The sequence below is a fragment of the Dufourea novaeangliae genome, unplaced genomic scaffold (assembly GCF_001272555.1).
Source record: "Dufourea novaeangliae isolate 0120121106 unplaced genomic scaffold, ASM127255v1 scaffold208, whole genome shotgun sequence".
NCBI classification, from domain to species: domain Eukaryota; kingdom Metazoa; phylum Arthropoda; class Insecta; order Hymenoptera; family Halictidae; genus Dufourea; species Dufourea novaeangliae.
Window position 1 is genome coordinate 2,026,227 of NW_015374114.1, and position 16,309 is coordinate 2,042,535.

Genomic DNA, 16,309 nt, shown 5'->3' on the forward strand with positions numbered 1-16,309 from the left:
TCGCGAAAGGTTAAAGGTGGATTTATAGTATCGGTATCTGATACGTAAATCGATTCCGTATCGGAAACGTTCAAGCTAAAAGAAGACACGAGTACCTACTTATGTATACATATTATACGTTCGTCGGTCGGTGGCATCCCGATCAGTCAATCGACAAAAAGTCACTCGACGATAAGCATGTCACAGTTACAGCACCACCAAACAGCGATTCGTTATACTTCAATTGCAAACAAACATTTTCCGTTGTGTTATGCCGGTACGTGTCTATGTATATCTATAATCTATAATCTATACGATACGGCATACGGCACGTACATACATATAAACACCTACATACATATATTCAAGTGCATTGAAGAATACTACTTGTCTGATCGGATACGATATTTCGTGTCTGTGCGGATAATGTAAATCGACCTTAAAGCGGAGATGATCGCGACGTACGACTTGGAGTTTTCGATATCGTACGTTCGATTAGCGAAGAAACGATTGTAATCTTACGGACTAATGAAAGGGGACACAAGGAAATCAATGTACGTGTTCCATTGATATTTCGTTTTATTCCGATGAAACGGATAGTTTCGATCTGTTGTTTCGTTAGTACGAGCGTACGACTAGATAAATAGCTGCAAAGCTGGCTACGTTAATTGTCGAAAAACATCTCGTTCGTGAAAACAGACGAAAAGACTCCAATTCTCCAGAGTATCCACGCAATCAGGCCAATCATACAGACATTGAATATCCTATCGATCCATCGCATCCTGTAACATTCGAATGTCGCGAATAACCTCTGCGCTGGTCTGTGCGATAGGTGCGTTACGCAGCACCGAGAACGTGGCGTGCGGGTCGAAAATCGCGACTTTCTACAGAGACCGGCGGAAACTGGAAAATTTCTGCGTTGCGCGACTAAATATAAATATCGAAGAAGAAAGAAAGAGCAGGCAGCAGACAGGCAAACACACGACGCGAGAACGAACGCTTCGATGATTGTTCGCTTGCTGGGCTGGGGTTTCCCCGGGTTTCACGCGATCGAGCGTTACACGATAACACGCATCTCCTCCCCCACCCCCCCCCGCCGTCGCTGCTTCCATTCCCTTCGTCCGTCCAAAGACCGAGTCACAAATAAGTTGACCGTCGACGGCGATGTTCAGTAGTCGTGTTTTCGAGTAACGATCCGTTCGACGATATCGGGTTTGGGAGGAAAAGAAGGTCGACGAAAAGGTAAAATAACCAGGAACGAGACACAGTACAGGACCAAGGACGAAACGTAACGTCGTATTCGGCAAGAAAAAGAAAGAGGGGGCAGAACGAGCCATCGCCGCGATATCGATCAAACAAATTGCGCGCTACCCAACGACGCGACAGTATCAGGTAAGAAAGAAACACCGTTACCGTACCAAGATGATGGTTACGCGCGTAGTGGTAGTGGATACAGAGAAACAGACGGCCAGTGCTGGGTCCTAATCGTTTCGACAACAGACACGATTGACACGAAACGTTTCATCTGTCGAAACTTTCCGACCATTACCGCGCGAATATAATTTTACCTTTCGTAACCATGTTTGATTTCCTTGATCCGAGTCAGGTCTTCGTGTAAGAGGTAACGTTTCGCTCCGATCAAACAGTTTCTGCGCAACAGAAAAAAAAAGCAATTCGAGTCGTGCAGTGTATACATATACCGTCGTTGCCGCCGAACGAATCTCCGACTGTTGATTGGGATAGGTAGGAAAGAAAAGGGGAAAGGGGACATTCGAGTCTAAATTACTTAAACGTGCCTGTGCTTGCACCTGCCTCGAACGTTTGTCAGACGCGGCCTCCATAGGCACTAAACTGCGATTCGCACAATCACTGTGCATGGTTGTGTAGGACGTTCGTAGGCTGTCACCTACAGCCACATTCGGTATCGGTCGCGCGACTGGTGGTTTTCGACGAATGGTTATGGCCACCACATGGTCCAACATCGTATCGGTGACCGATCGTGAACGTCTCGTGCAGTTTCTTCACCCAGCCAATCATGTATTGTACCTACCATTTAGGGAATGATTTTCCCTTCGTGAGCTCTGCTTACAGTCAAGTTACATATATACCTCGCAGTTCTTACTACTCATAACTGCAAGGGTCCCGGTATCGTCAACTCTTGTGCCGCACTTCCGTGCAGCCGCTGGGCAAGAGAGGAAGGGGGAGAGAACAAAGTCGCGTACTCACTCAAAGTATCGCTCGGTGTTGAAATTATAAAAGTCGAAGCCAAAGATCTCCTTTTCGGCCGGTGGAACCTCCTTCGTCAGCATATCTACCATCTTGGAGTTGTGAAAACTCCACTCGTTGTGCAGAAAGTGACTCAGTTGCTGAACGCTAGAGTAGACCCTCTTCTGAATCTTGACGAGCCTGCGAATTCGAGACAGAGGGATATGAACGATAGGTTGTCCGAGACAAACAGAGAGAGAGAGAGAGAGAGAGAGAGAGAGAGAGAGAGAGAGAGAAAAGGTAATTGATTAAGAAAGACGCATTCGCGTCCGTTGGTTCACTTACATCGGTCGACGACCGGTCAATTTTAAAGCACTATCTATCAATAGAGCAGGTAGTAGATGAACGAGCAACGTTAGTATGTAATGAAGCATCCTACTAGGCGTCAGTATCGTTCGGGGGTACCAAATGATACCTTCCAGGGGTATCTTCTCATTGACTCTTAAACCCATTTCGACCAGATCACGAATAACGATGCGGCGGATTTTGTAAGAAGTGGAGTTGTAAACGTGAACTTCAGGATTTTTGGTTATCCTGAAACAGGTAATTTTAAGTTCGTGCGGTCATTTAGACCGTTCGACGGACACGAGTTCGCTCGATTCGAACGCATACGACTGTTTGATATCGCAAAGCCTCCTGCTGCTATTCATACGTTTCTAATCCGCGTTTCCAGGCTGCCGTGATCATGGCTTTGATGGTTACATCGACGGGTAAGAAGTCGCTGGCGACGAACGGGTCTAAGCAGACCACGCGTAGTATTCCTTTTCCGCCGCCTACCATGATTCCTACCGGTCCATTGAAGTTGTCCACCCAACCGCTCACCGGATCATCGATCGTCGATATCACTAAGCAACGTAACAACGATCATTCGTATACATAATTGCGCATCTACAATCCATTCGGTAAGGATACGATACGATACGATACGATACGATACGATATGTATTATGTACGTCACGCAGGTCAATGTTTTACCTATGGATGGTCGAAATATCACACACGGCAGATCTTTCGAGTAGTCGCTTATCACCTGTTCCGCCAACCGTTTGCTAAAGGTGTACGTATTCGGCATTGAGCCCACGTATCTGTGGTTGAAAATCGAGCGAGTTTAGCGCGGGCGAGTTGACAACAACGTAGAAATACAAGGACGAGAACGATGATGACGACGGACTCACTTGGAGGATAATGTACGAAGAATCTGCTCGTCCAGGCATTCGACCATCCGTATCGTGTCCCGCCAGTCGGTAATCGGGGGATAAACGATCTCGTCTACGACGGGCTTGTCCGCCTGCGCAAATGCCGAGCTAACGTGCACCAAAGCCTGTAGGGAAATTAATTCGTGTCTTCGGTCCTGGTTAAAATCGGTTCGATAAAATTTCTGATAGCGAGCCGAAAACACATTAATCCGCGGTCTACGTCCATACTTGCCACTAAATTTTTCATGCCTCCCGCCAATATACAAACGTCCCTCGTCGAGCGGGTGTTCGAGAATATGTCCTTTTTCAGGTCTTCGTCGAATCTTACGTTCGCGGCGACATGGAAAATCACGGATACGCGATCCATAATTACTCGTCTCTCGATCATGGGTAAGCCCAATCCTTCGACGCTCGTGTCTCCGCGAACCGGAATCAATTTCTCGAAACTGGACGGCCTCTCTTCTCGTAATTTCTCGAACAGCTACGAACAAGGAAACGAGAACGACACAGGTGCAACGATTCGCGTTCCACAACATGTCCGGCTTACCGGTAAACCAATTATTTTCCTCAATCTATCGTCGATGGACAAACCATGCTTCGGTCGCATCAGCAAAAATATCTCTCGAATCTCGGGACAGGACCTCAACAGTTTCTCGATCAACACTTTTCCCAGGAAACCGGTGCAGCCCGTAACGAATACGCTCCTCCCAGCGTAAAACGCTGCTATCGAGGACCGTTCTTCTTTCGACCTCTTGTCGTTGTCGCTGCGAGCCTGAACAAAACTTTCCCCCATTATAACCGTCTCTTCTCGTTCCGTTTTTTTTTTATCCGTAATCCCGTGGAACACAAAAGCGATACGAATGAAAACACGCTGGACACATAGTCGATCGAAACTTACGGTCATCCTGCGGACGATAGCGAATTAAGGAATCGCTTCAATAGCAGGCACAATAGTTCCTTCTCTAGTGTCGTTCTCCGTCCGTTTCCCTTCCAAGACGATAACCGAATGAACGGGTCCCGAAAAATTTGACGGAAATGATACGACAGCTTACCTATCGACGATTCTATTCCGCACGATCGGTTCAAAGGTTAAGACCGTTAAGACTTTGCGTACGCATCCGTCCATTGTTCGGTTGCTCGCCATGTGTTGAACGTCGCAGGTGACGACACCAATCAAGCATTCGGGTTTTTTCGATCTTGACATTCGGCATCGTTGTTTATTTCTCGATCAACGAATTTCCGATTCAACGAAACCTTCTTTTCCCGACCCCCGGCACAGACTATTCGCTGTTTCGTTGTTTGTTTCGAGGGAATCGTAGTTGTTTCGCGGTTGTTCTCGTTTCTTCTGATCGAGACGAGTCGAGATCCGTTACGTACGTCACGATGAACGCATCCACTACCGAACGAACGGAAGAGTCGTCGCCGTTGTCGTTATCCATGTCGAAGAGAAACGAGAGCGAGATGTTCTCGCCGCAGAGCGGTGGCGAACCGATTGTTCGTTCTACCTTGGAGTTAGCGCCGCAGTCGGATCAACAAGTTTCTTCGAGGTTTGATGGTAAATACCGTCCAGTCGAGAAAGACCAACGTTGCTTTCTCGATTTTCCAGGCAGTCGACCGGAGAACAACCGACAGAAAGACTTCCGAGCATTATTTCTCAAGTCCAGTACGACGAATACAACGAGGAGGAGGAGGAGGAGGAGGAGGAGGAAGAGGAAGAGGAGGAGGAGGAGGAGGATGAAGACAGAAAGGTGAAGGAGGGAGAGGACGAGAAGCGGCGACAGAAGAAAAGGGAAGAAATTACGGTGCGATAAGAATTCGGCGAGTCGACGGGCAGGCCTCACCGCGTTTTATCTTTGATATAACAGCAGCTACTCAGAGACAGATATTCTATCTGCATATAAACATATAATACATATCTGCACAACTACACACTCTTACTCGTGGAACTTGCGTATTTCAGCTGGAGAAATGGCGTGAGCTACAGGTTAATTTCGATTTCGTTTCCTTTCACGACGTCTCTCGTGACGCACGTGCCAGCGTTCCGACGGAGCATGTCTCCCTCAACTTGCTTTCCGCGGTTCGATTCGATTCTTTTCAATATGGATCGATGTAGAAAGCGATAGCGAAGAAAGTTACGAAGACGACGAGATCCCGAGCCATGAAACGGAAAGGACGGAAAGGACGCAAAGGATCGCCGAAAGAACAAACCGGTTCAGGCGTCGGAGACGAGGACGGCGATGGCAACGGCGACGGCGTTGGTGATGTCGAAGATATCAGGTAGATAGACTAAGGAGGAGGTGTGATTCGTCACCTTCGTCTTGTCTACTTCACAGAGAGAGAATGATAAAGGACATGCAGGAAGAGATTCGGCTGGAACAGTACAATCAAAGGCAGACGGTGCAGCTGGAAGCGCTGCAGTTGGAAAAGTGTGAAACACAATTGAAGGTGACACGAGCAATTCTTGCTCGTCATTGGTTCTCTTACACGAACAACGTTCATATTCTACAGTTGGAGGAAAATGTTGGTACCTATCTTGGCGGTTCGGTTCCGCGACACTGTATGTACGATTGAATCGTGAGTGATTTACAGTGGGCCAGATACATGACTTGCGATGGTCTTCCGGATCCTGGATCGTTGTCCGACATGAACACGTTCTTATTCGTTTGGTCGATCGAGAACGAGGACGCGGGCATGGATACGATTGTGAAAAAGTGCGACATTATCACCGATGTAGGTAACACGCCGAGCACGCGAGAAGAAATTTCATTGACACACGATCGATCGAAATCGAAAACGTCGCGCGATTCGTTTCAGCTGATGTCCAAGTTGGAAAGAATCATACGTTCTTCCGCCAACGATGCCGCCTCGAAAGAGTACCAGCAGTACAACGACGAACGCGAATCGGTGAGTAGCGAGCGCAGCCATCGAACTCGTTCGTTTCCACCAACCTTTTCTATCCCCGTTCCACGTACTGCTCTCGTTTCGACGTCCGTAGATCGCCCGAGAATTCTGGAGAAAACTCCAGTTGTGGATAGATCTCGCGTGCTACCGATTGCTGCGAAACATCGAGGCCAATATGACAAAAGAGGATATGAAAATCACCAGGTATGTTCGCGTGTCGAACAAAATGGTGTGCTGTGTTTGGGCCCCGATAACGTTACCCGTGGGAACCAAACGGATTACGGAGAAGGAAAGGTAATAAATACATCATACCTACTGTACGTACGACTGTTCGCATCGAACCGACATGCGTTCTACCGTATTTATAATGTACATAATGTACATAATGTACATAATGTACATATTATACATACATACGTACATACGTACATACGTACATACGTACGTACGTAATACATACACATATGATACATATGTGTCGACGAGACCCCGGATCCAGACTATATCAAGTCCATTTTCTTTGAAAAGTGACATTTTACATGTTTTACATATAAAATTGTTCACTTCCTCCGATAGTAAAAATGATTTACTTCCAAGTCGTTTACTTCTTAATTGTATAATAAAGTAAAAATCAGCCAAAAAACACTGCAAAGTCCATCGCATAGAAAACTTTATGTGACCGAGTCCATTCAATGGTTTAAAATGGTAACGATTATTTCTCGTTGAATTCTCACCGAAAGGTTCCAATATTACAAGGCATTTACACCTGTGATTTGCTCTCCTCTAAAGTTTGATAAATGTGACTTAATATAATATGTATACTCAGGCTCCGGGTTTCGGGGTCCAGATATGTGTACATATAAGCGACGTCTATTTGAACAGTAAGCCGATCGAGGTGGCGTTCGAGGAGATGAAGTTGACGATCAAAATGCCGGCTGATGTCGATTGTCATCGTAAGGCGATTCGTGGACTCTGGCTGGCTTACGATCATTACTCGGTTGAGACGAGTTCGTGTCGAATGCCGGACCTCCCGGAGGAATTACGCGGTCCATGGGATTGTTCTCTCGGTAGTTTGTTATGCTCGTAAAGCATTTCGAATACTATCATCGGCTCTGTCTGTATTATGGTTTGAACACTACCATATGTAATATCGATAGAATGCGTAACTTGTTTGTTACGTAATTTATTATAATAACAGTAAGATATACCTCCACGCAGCATATGGCCACAGGCTGTTGGGGCTAAACCTAAAGCTTTCTCGAAACGAACTTTGAAGCCTCCTACGAACCGTTCAAGTATACATACCGTGAATCCAACATTCTTCGGTAAATCCCGAAATCACTGTTTTCCAGACCTCCTCGAGTTCACGAGGAGAGAATACCAAGAGAAACTTCGAATATGGGAGGAACAAGCGGAAGACCGACGACTTCGATTGGAAGAAAAGAAAGCTATACTTGAAAGAATGGAGAACCCACCGGCTCCGCCCAGTGTTCAGAGAAGAGGAAGACGTGGCAAGAAATCGAAAAGGGAGCAGTCCGCAAAAGGTCATTTATCCGAATTTGAGCAAATGTTGGAGACATTTTTACCCGCAGAAACGGAGCTGTTACCCTATTTGCCGACGCCGAACGAGATCGTTCGGCGAAGAGAAGGTAGGAGATCACAACGGACAAGGTAGCTAGATATGTATGTACGTATGTACTTACATACAGAATAGGTATAGCTTATATGTATACATATACCGGATCTCTAGAATCTCGTTACTCGGCAAACGTGCCGGAAACGTCTCGCCTCACGGTTCCTGCTATCGTTTCAGAGGAGCTTAAAAAAGAGATTCGCAAGATGTTGTTTACCCGTTGCGAAAAAACTGAGGTCAATTTGCGAAAGTATAGAATACTCGGGGGTGTGTTTCGCGTGGATCTTATTCATCAACCACCGCAGCCGAAGGATCTTGGAAAAGACACCAGTTTGACCACTCGTATGTATCCCGAGTATATGTATGATATGTACCTACTTACTATCATCGTGACTGATCTGTCGAACGATTCGGTTAGGTTTGTTTGTCGGTACACATGTACTACGCGTCTCATTTTTTCTACGTTCTAGTCGAATTGCCGAAAGAACCGCGATTCGTGGCATTCTCGAGACGTTACGAGCCACCGCAACCAGCACCGGATTCCGAGAGGACGCCCGAGGTAATCGAGGCGGAGATGAAAGCTCTAGAGACCGCGATGGAATCGCTTCTGCTGGTTACCGTACAGTTCGTATTTCATTCGAATCGTTACGCGCACCGTCAACTTCTCGAACGGGTCGCTTTCGTCTTCGTCGACAGGTTGCCCGATTCGGTTTTCTGGTTCGAGCCTCCGTTGGTCGCCCATTGGATACCGGAGAAACAGATTTGGTCGACCAAAGACATCCACGATATTAAATACAACGAGGAAAAACAGACGATCGCGTTTAGAAGCGGGAAATTGGGCATGCATGGTCTAGCCGCTTACAAGCTCGCCAACCTGCCGTATCAGAGCTGGGAATTGAAACCGGAAATGGGAACAAGCGGTCGGGAGTATGCAGGTGTTGTTCTCAATCTAACCGCTGCCACGATTCAGGCTGAATTCGTGGTCAGAGTACGTTTCACAACTTCTCAATTCGTAAATATTCTTTCGATGCAGAAATCGAAAACATTCGAATTTCTGTCCCTCGTTAATTCGACTCCGTATCGATCGTATAGGAGGATCGAGTCTGTCTGAATTCGTTCGTCGGTGGCTCGTCGACACCGCTCAAGGGGATACTCGGTGAATACGTCGAGTTGGAAACTCTGATAGAGGTAATGTCTCCCGAGATACATATGCATACGTTTACCTAGGCGTATATACGTACGTATGTATGCATTTATACATACGTTATACACATTTTCGCGGCGTTCCTTCTGTGAACCGAGGTATTTCCCGTACCGCAGCGAATGCAACGGATCGGATGCGATCTCTTTCCGGAACAGGATGCCATCAGCTACCTGAAAGGGCTTGCGACCAAGCATCCGATCGCGGAGAAGCATTTGCGCGAATGCATGGCACTATTGTCGACCGGCTACACCTTTGCCTGGTCTCGATGGAACGCGACCCGAAACTTTTGGGAGATCGTGTTACAATTCAAAGAGATGCACGGTTGCGTAGCCAAAGAGGTAATCACTTTTCTGCTCGTTCTCAACGTTCAACGATCGCCAATTTGACAACTGTAACTACAACCACCATTTACTTCCTCTATGCTACCAGCGTACGAATCTGTCGCTTCTGGTAACGCCTTGGCGAACAATGCGGATACGCTGCACCGAAGTCAGCTCGGAATTTTCCGATTTACCTCTCGACGACGAAGATAACAAGGTAAAGAGACAGTTTTCGCGATCCTATACCTATTGTATGCATGTAATGTATGTATGTATGTATGTATGTATGTATGTTTGTATACCTACCCTGGCCGAAATTTCTATAAAGTCACCACGTTTTTTGCACCAGCAATAAAATTGAAGATGACTTTATGGACAAAGTACCACCAATTTTATGGTTCTATCGTAACTGTTTTTGTATTTTCATTTTTTTAAAATAGACGTTACATTCAGTATTAATATACCTATTTTCAACTTTCCTTGTGTAAAAAGTGAATGATTTTATAGAAATTTCGCAGTTTGTTTTCACTTGAATTATATTGGTTTTTTCTTGTTTTTCTTGTTTTTCTTTTTTTTAAATAAATGTTATATTTATTTTTTGCAGCCGATGTGTATGCCTTCGTTAATTAATCCCAAAATGCTACCAAAGACAAATCTTTCATTCGTATGGAATAATTACAAGAAATTATCAAAAAACATGGTTACTTTATAGAAACTTCGGCCAGTGTATCGCTTCTTTTATCCCCTTTCTCTTCTATCGCGTTTCTATTCTCGTTACAGTTCTACGCCGATCTGTATCAGTTGGCGGTAAACACTGCTGGTATCAAGACTCGACTTTTAATCGAACGAGTACCGTTCAAATTGGTATCGACGGTTGCTCGACTCCTTGAGCGTACAAACGTTATCGACATGTCGTCTTGACTTCCGACGATTGAAACGAAACACTGAACTCTGTTTTCCAAATGAAATTCTTTTTATTCGAATACGTAACGTATCTCGAGCATAAAGCGATATTCAGGAAATAATAAACGCCTCCGTTCGATCTGCAATTGAACGTAAAACGTTACCTCGAAGGAAACACACAGCGATATCGAGATTACGGCTAAGCGGCAATTAGAGTTAATTGATGCGCTTCAACGGTTGGTGTCGACAGGGTGGTGGGAGCGGGGGCGGGGATATGGTCCGAAGGTATGTGGGAAGAAGGTAACAATAGCGAAACACTACGATACGGAAATGGTACATCTGTCCGTCGTCGTGAATCCCGTAACCAGATCAACCAAGCCCGGTACCCCGTACCTACTCGAAACTGGCCCCGGGTACAATACATATACATATACATACGTGGGCAACAGACGTTTTCCCGCTGCTGGCACATCGCCGCACCGCCGGAAATGCGACATTGTTCTAATAATATAATACGACACTTGTTCGCTTCATTCTTTGCCCGATTAACGTCCACGAGTACATAATATTAGTCGTTTCGTCTGTTCTTTCGGCACGACCGAGATTGTTAACGTATATGTATGCGGTACCAAACTAAAAAATATAGAGTGCTGCTAATCCAGACTTAACTCTAGCACCTGGAAAAGTAATCGTCCCGACCGATTTTGCCCGTACGGGTTGCCGTTCTTTTGCTTCGCGAGGCGATATCTGGTTTCATCGAAACCTTCAAGCGCCTCTTCCACGTATCCCGCGAGCAAACGCTACATGCACCACTTTGTATCCGATAAATTCTCTAACTACGTGTTTCCCTATATTCTTTGCCACCTTCGTCCCGATCCTTTGATATGCGTTCCAAATCGCCTTGTTTCTTTTCTGTCTGTAACAACGCACTGACGCGCACTTTAATTTTATGAAAATTGCAACGCTCGTGCGCATACACACACACACACACACACACACACCATGCATGCACGCACTATCTCTCTCTTTCCACTCTCCTCTATCTTCGTCCCCCGTGCGCACAAACACAGAAACACGCAAGCAACAGACGCACAGATAAAACATACCGATACTTTGACAAAGTAACAGTCCGCGATTTTTCCATTTTTTTTACTTTCCTTGTTTTCTCGTTTCGGTTGCTCCGGCGAATCGATACCGCCGGGCGAAATCCGAAAGCACGAAGAGGGCGAATGGTATCGTTCCTCGAAGAAGGTTGTGTGTCGCGCACAAACATAGTTACCGATTAGCTGAACCATCGATTCCGCTCGGATCCGATAATGGGATTCCATCGCTAAGCTCGTAAACGTCGAGCAATGACGCGTTTTCGCGCGTATTAAAATCCTATTAACGCTCACTAACGTTATCGCAAACTCGAACTTGATTCGTAAGCTGTTTACGATTGAGGTAATCCATGGTATAAGGCCCAATTCTCATCCAGTTCGAACTAACGTGTACTTAGCTGTATACCCTACGTATCTCGACGATTCGTTTTGCTCTAAAAATCTTTAGAATTAACGCGCGCTCTAATATCGCGACGGAACACGTTAAATCGCAAACGTTCCCTACCTACTGCTCGATCGACGAATCTCTGGCGTTCCGTTATCACCGCCACACTCGTACACGTATGTACATATCTATGTATGTAAGAGTATGTATGTATGCATGTATGTATGCATGTATGTATGTATGTATGTATGTATGTATGTATGTATGTATGTATGTATGTATGTATGTATGTATGTATGTATGTATGTATGTATGTATGTATGTATGTATGTATGTATGTATGTATGTATGTATGTATGTATGTATGTATGTATGTATGTATGTATGTATGTATGTATGTATGTATGTATGTATGTATGTATGTATGTATGTATGTACACTGGTCTACGACGCTCGACGGAAAAACCTCGCAACGTACTCGAGTCGCGAGCAAGCACCTGTTACGCTGTGTCTTCCTCGACTCTCGGGATTCATAGTCGTTCGAGAACGGTGCGAGACGATAAAAGAAAATCAGAGGTCCGCGGTTAGGTTTGGCACTTGATTCGATCGTGCGGTCTCGAACGGAATAATTTTTCGCAAACGCTTCTACATCGTCGACGAGCAAGTCCGTAGAGAGTCCGTACGGATCGGCGACTTGCCCACATTGTCGATCGTACAACGTAGGACCGAATAACGCGACTATTATTCGTAAGCAAGGATTTGGCCCGAACGACATCATTTTAACGCGTCCCATTTAACGCGAAATCAAAATTTTCCATTCGAAATTTTGCATTTTGCGTGCAACGGTATAACACACTGACTACACAACATACAAACGTTAGTCTAACGGTTTCCTCTCGTGCTAGTCGATACTTGGATGTACACTTATGCGATGCGTGTACGCGAATACGCTAAACGTGTTAAAATCTCGTGCGCCGCATCTCCTCGCGTCGCGCTACGTTGCCTTGCGTTGCGTTGCGTTGCGTTGCGTTGCGTTGCGTTACGTACACCGTATCTCTCCGAGTCTAAAGCAACGCGAATCACGCTATAGTCACGCGTTCATATGGTTTATCGGTGTCTAAAGACGAATTTCGAGCGTTCGCAACGACACGTTCTTTAGCCGATATCGCGCGTGCATTTCGCTCCTCGTTACACGTATCGCGCGTAAATTCGACTTTCGATTTTGGTTCTGTTGCCGGTACCGATCAGGATCCCGATCCCGATCCTGTATTCGTTCGTGTTTAGTGAAACTTGATTTTTCGAAGAAATGTGGTTGCCGCGATCCCCTAGAATTCGTTTCTCGTTAGTTTGTAACAATCGTTGAGTGTATAAATGTTCGACGACTGCGCTGGCGTGGTTGCGAGTGTCGCGAAGTCACGTTACACGTTCGTGCCACGAACGGATCGATTTACGCAAAATCGAAGAAGCGTCCATGCGCGTCGACGCTCGTGATCGCACGCTGCTCGGTCTCGTCTATTCTTTCGTGCAACATCATTGAAATGCTCACGCAAACGCAAATGTAAATGCATACACACACTCATGCTCCACGAACGTAAGCACAGTTTATGCACACACGCGATTCCGCAATATTTGCAAAACCTGGTTCCGATCTTTGCGATCGTTCTACGTTATCGTCAACAACAGCAAACTATTGGATGTGTAACGCTTAAGATTAATTCAAGGTATAACACCGATCACAATTTTCGTCGCTTCCAAAAAACTCCGACTTTGTCGATACAAAAGTTCCGTCAAAAATATCGCTGCTTTATCGTTTTCTACTAGTAAGAATTCAACATTACTTATGTTCCGGTGTCCTGTTCCGATCGATCGTCAAATGTAATCGCGACGATCGATCCGAGGAAAATTGGTTGAATTTCAAAGTACAGATTGGGAGGAAAGACGAGGAAAGGAACAAGAAGGGAAGTACGTCGCGACCCAGCGAGTAGAAAAGAACCGGTCGAAAATGCGCGGCAGATTCGCGAACAAAGACCAAGCGATATACAGACGCGAACAGAGCGAAGGAAGACAAGTTGGAGTAAGAGGTTTGAAAAAGAAAAAAGGAATGTTGACGAGAGCTGATCCTTCGACAACGAACTGAAATCGAAAACGGGCAAAGTACCGAGTCGCCGAGTTCGACGTTCATTCGGGTCTTTTCCTAATCGTTCGACCGTGAGTCGCGAGGAAGAAAAAGTATGTTCGGTGAACGGGAAACTCGGACGAACAGTGGTGGCTCGTATCACCATCCTGCCGTTGCGTTGTTGGAATCGAAAGACACCGGATATACGACACATAGAAAACGCTTAATCGCGTCAACTGGTATTCGAAGCAACGGTATTACGTACTCGGTACGTACTTACGCGTGCAAAATAGTCATAAAAATAACGTTCGATGTAAATGTCAATAAAATCGCGAAAGTAACATCGATCGGTCGCGTTTTCGAGCGTCTTGACTGCTCAAATTACGTATACATCGCGGACACGACGCAATCTTGTGTGAAAACGAACTCGTTATCGTTCGAGTCAAAGGTGAATTCGATATACATCTTGCCGAGAATCGTTGTCGCGTATGAAAAAATAATGAAATAACAGAAGCCGAAAGTATCCTGGTGTCCGAACGAACGAAAGCATCGCTCGTGATATGAAACGAGTCGATCGTAAAATGAAAACGTCGACAAGCTTCAAACGGAAATCGAATTCGTATGGCGAGGCTTCTCGCTCGACGAAACGAAATCCGCAAGCGTTTTAACGTTGGAAAACTGTGAGCTTTCTTTTTCGTTCCGTACCGTACCGTACCGTACCGTACCGTACCGTACCGTACCGTACCGTACCGTACCATTCTGTTCCGATCCATTTCATGTCGTTTCTTGTTTAGAGAGCTGACCGAGCTAAACCCATCCCAATCCCGACGACGCGATTTTTGAGAAACGCAAGACCATGAAATGCATACGTTCTCGTCGGCATGTGAAGTCGAAATCGAAACAACTCGCAGCGCTGAAGTCGAATGATTTCGGTCGGTATCGTATCGTCGGAAGACAAGGAATATCAGAGTTTAGCAAGGTTCGAGAGACCCGGAGGTACTTGGTTAAAGGTGTATCGATAAATTCGCTTAGGCGAGATCCAAGTATTGTGTGCGCGTGTATCTTTACTCCGGCTTCAATCGGTGCCATTGAACGATCGTTTGACGTGGCTTAGTGATCATGTCCTGCCAGTGTTTCGTTTCGCTGGCACCACTACCGTTTTTACCTGAAACGTAAAAGTTACGATGAGGCTCGAAATCAACGACTGGACTACAAAACGGAAAACATTCCAATTAAGAACGTCACATTCGTCTCCATTATCGAAATCGTCTTACCTGCCAATTGAATTCGCCCAATCAGCTCGTTTCTACCAATATTATCAAAGTCCATTACCATCACGTCCAATGAACACTCTCGAATCTTTTCCCACGGTACGTTGAAAGAAAATGCTTCGTTGAACACCGGATTCAAAGTACACTTAAATATAGGGGTCTTTCGTTTCTCGATTCTCTTATCGCCGAATTGTAACCACACTTTTACGTATGGATCTAAAATAACAACAATCGGTGAGAAGCAGAAAAAGAAAGAAAGAAAGAAAAATAGGAAAAAAGGGACAACGCGATGCCATTTGGGCATTTGTTCGTGTTTGTACATGTCATGTGCTATTTCACCTGACTTTCCGTTTATGTCTTTCGCCTTGAGATTCCTTGCTTTTAGTAGGGTCAAAGTTAGTACGGAATTGCTCGGGTGGTAACACAACGAGCACAACAGTTCTCCACATTTATCCTTTGCCGGTGGCTTTAAAGCCTTCCAAAACGATGGTTTTTCCGAGAAATCCACCTACGGTCATCGAATCAACGATCAGCAAATTAACGAGACGGAAAGAAACTGGATCAACCGGAGAAACGGAAACGCTCGCGAAATCGACGTAAATTACCTGACAAAGTGGCAAAAACATCTCGCCGATGGAATCGTCTCGTGAGAATCGATCGTAGTCGAACACGTGTAGGTGCAACACTCTGCTTTGCAACTTTTGAATCGGAAAACCTGTAAACAAAGAATAAATGGAGAACAGTCGAAACGGATTTTTAAATAATTCGTATCGATCGGACACGAGACACCGCGTGGACAGCCGCCTATTCGTATTCTTTTACCCTCGAAATAAAAGGTTTCGTTCCATCGCGGATTGAGCGTACGCCTCTTTATTTTCGTCTCGAGTCGGTGCTTCTTATCCGGCAAAAGGGTGACGCGAACATAAGGATCGGACGTTCCAGACAAATCCTTCGCCGGTAAATCTTTCCCCTGAAAGCAAGCGGGAATGCATCTCTCTCTCTCTCTCTCTCTCTCTCTCTCTCTCTCTCTCTCTCT

General features: G+C 45.6%; 3 protein-coding genes across 3 annotated transcripts in view; 1 reads left to right on the plus strand and 2 right to left on the minus strand.

The window, feature by feature from the left end:
• Positions 1-540: 540 nt before the first annotated feature.
• LOC107191009 (putative fatty acyl-CoA reductase CG5065) lies at positions 541-4,428 on the minus strand. The gene is made up of 10 exons (XM_015579930.1): positions 4,339-4,428; positions 3,988-4,212; positions 3,673-3,921; positions 3,420-3,565; positions 3,220-3,329; positions 2,897-3,089; positions 2,530-2,778; positions 2,206-2,385; positions 1,548-1,628; positions 541-761 (listed from the first exon to the last, which is right to left on the minus strand). The coding sequence occupies exons 1-10, from the start codon at positions 4,342-4,344 to the stop codon at positions 644-646; spliced, it is 1,557 nt and encodes a 518-aa protein (XP_015435416.1). The 5' UTR covers positions 4,345-4,428; the 3' UTR covers positions 541-643.
• Positions 4,429-5,411: 983 nt separating this feature from the next.
• On the plus strand, positions 5,412-10,483 carry LOC107191007 (protein CASC1-like). Its single transcript, XM_015579926.1, has 14 exons — positions 5,412-5,717; positions 5,774-5,960; positions 6,030-6,170; positions 6,255-6,344; positions 6,436-6,635; positions 7,206-7,408; positions 7,694-7,990; positions 8,155-8,316; positions 8,445-8,598; positions 8,671-8,962; positions 9,067-9,162; positions 9,295-9,516; positions 9,608-9,715; positions 10,279-10,483. Exons 1-14 carry the CDS (start codon positions 5,599-5,601, stop codon positions 10,417-10,419), a joined length of 2,412 nt encoding a protein of 803 aa, XP_015435412.1. The 5' UTR covers positions 5,412-5,598; the 3' UTR covers positions 10,420-10,483.
• A 4,421-nt stretch (positions 10,484-14,904) lies between these two features.
• LOC107191010 (synaptotagmin-7) overlaps positions 14,905-16,309 on the minus strand; it is a 9,202-nt gene continuing 7,797 nt past the window's right edge. The window contains exons 4-8 of the mRNA XM_015579931.1: positions 16,096-16,243; positions 15,879-15,988; positions 15,613-15,781; positions 15,277-15,489; positions 14,905-15,167 (exon numbers count right to left, since the gene is read on the minus strand). Of these exons, the coding sequence (XP_015435417.1) occupies positions 15,067-15,167; positions 15,277-15,489; positions 15,613-15,781; positions 15,879-15,988; positions 16,096-16,243 (741 nt within the window). The 3' untranslated portion in view covers positions 14,905-15,066. The remainder of the gene's footprint in view (positions 15,168-15,276; positions 15,490-15,612; positions 15,782-15,878; positions 15,989-16,095; positions 16,244-16,309) is intronic.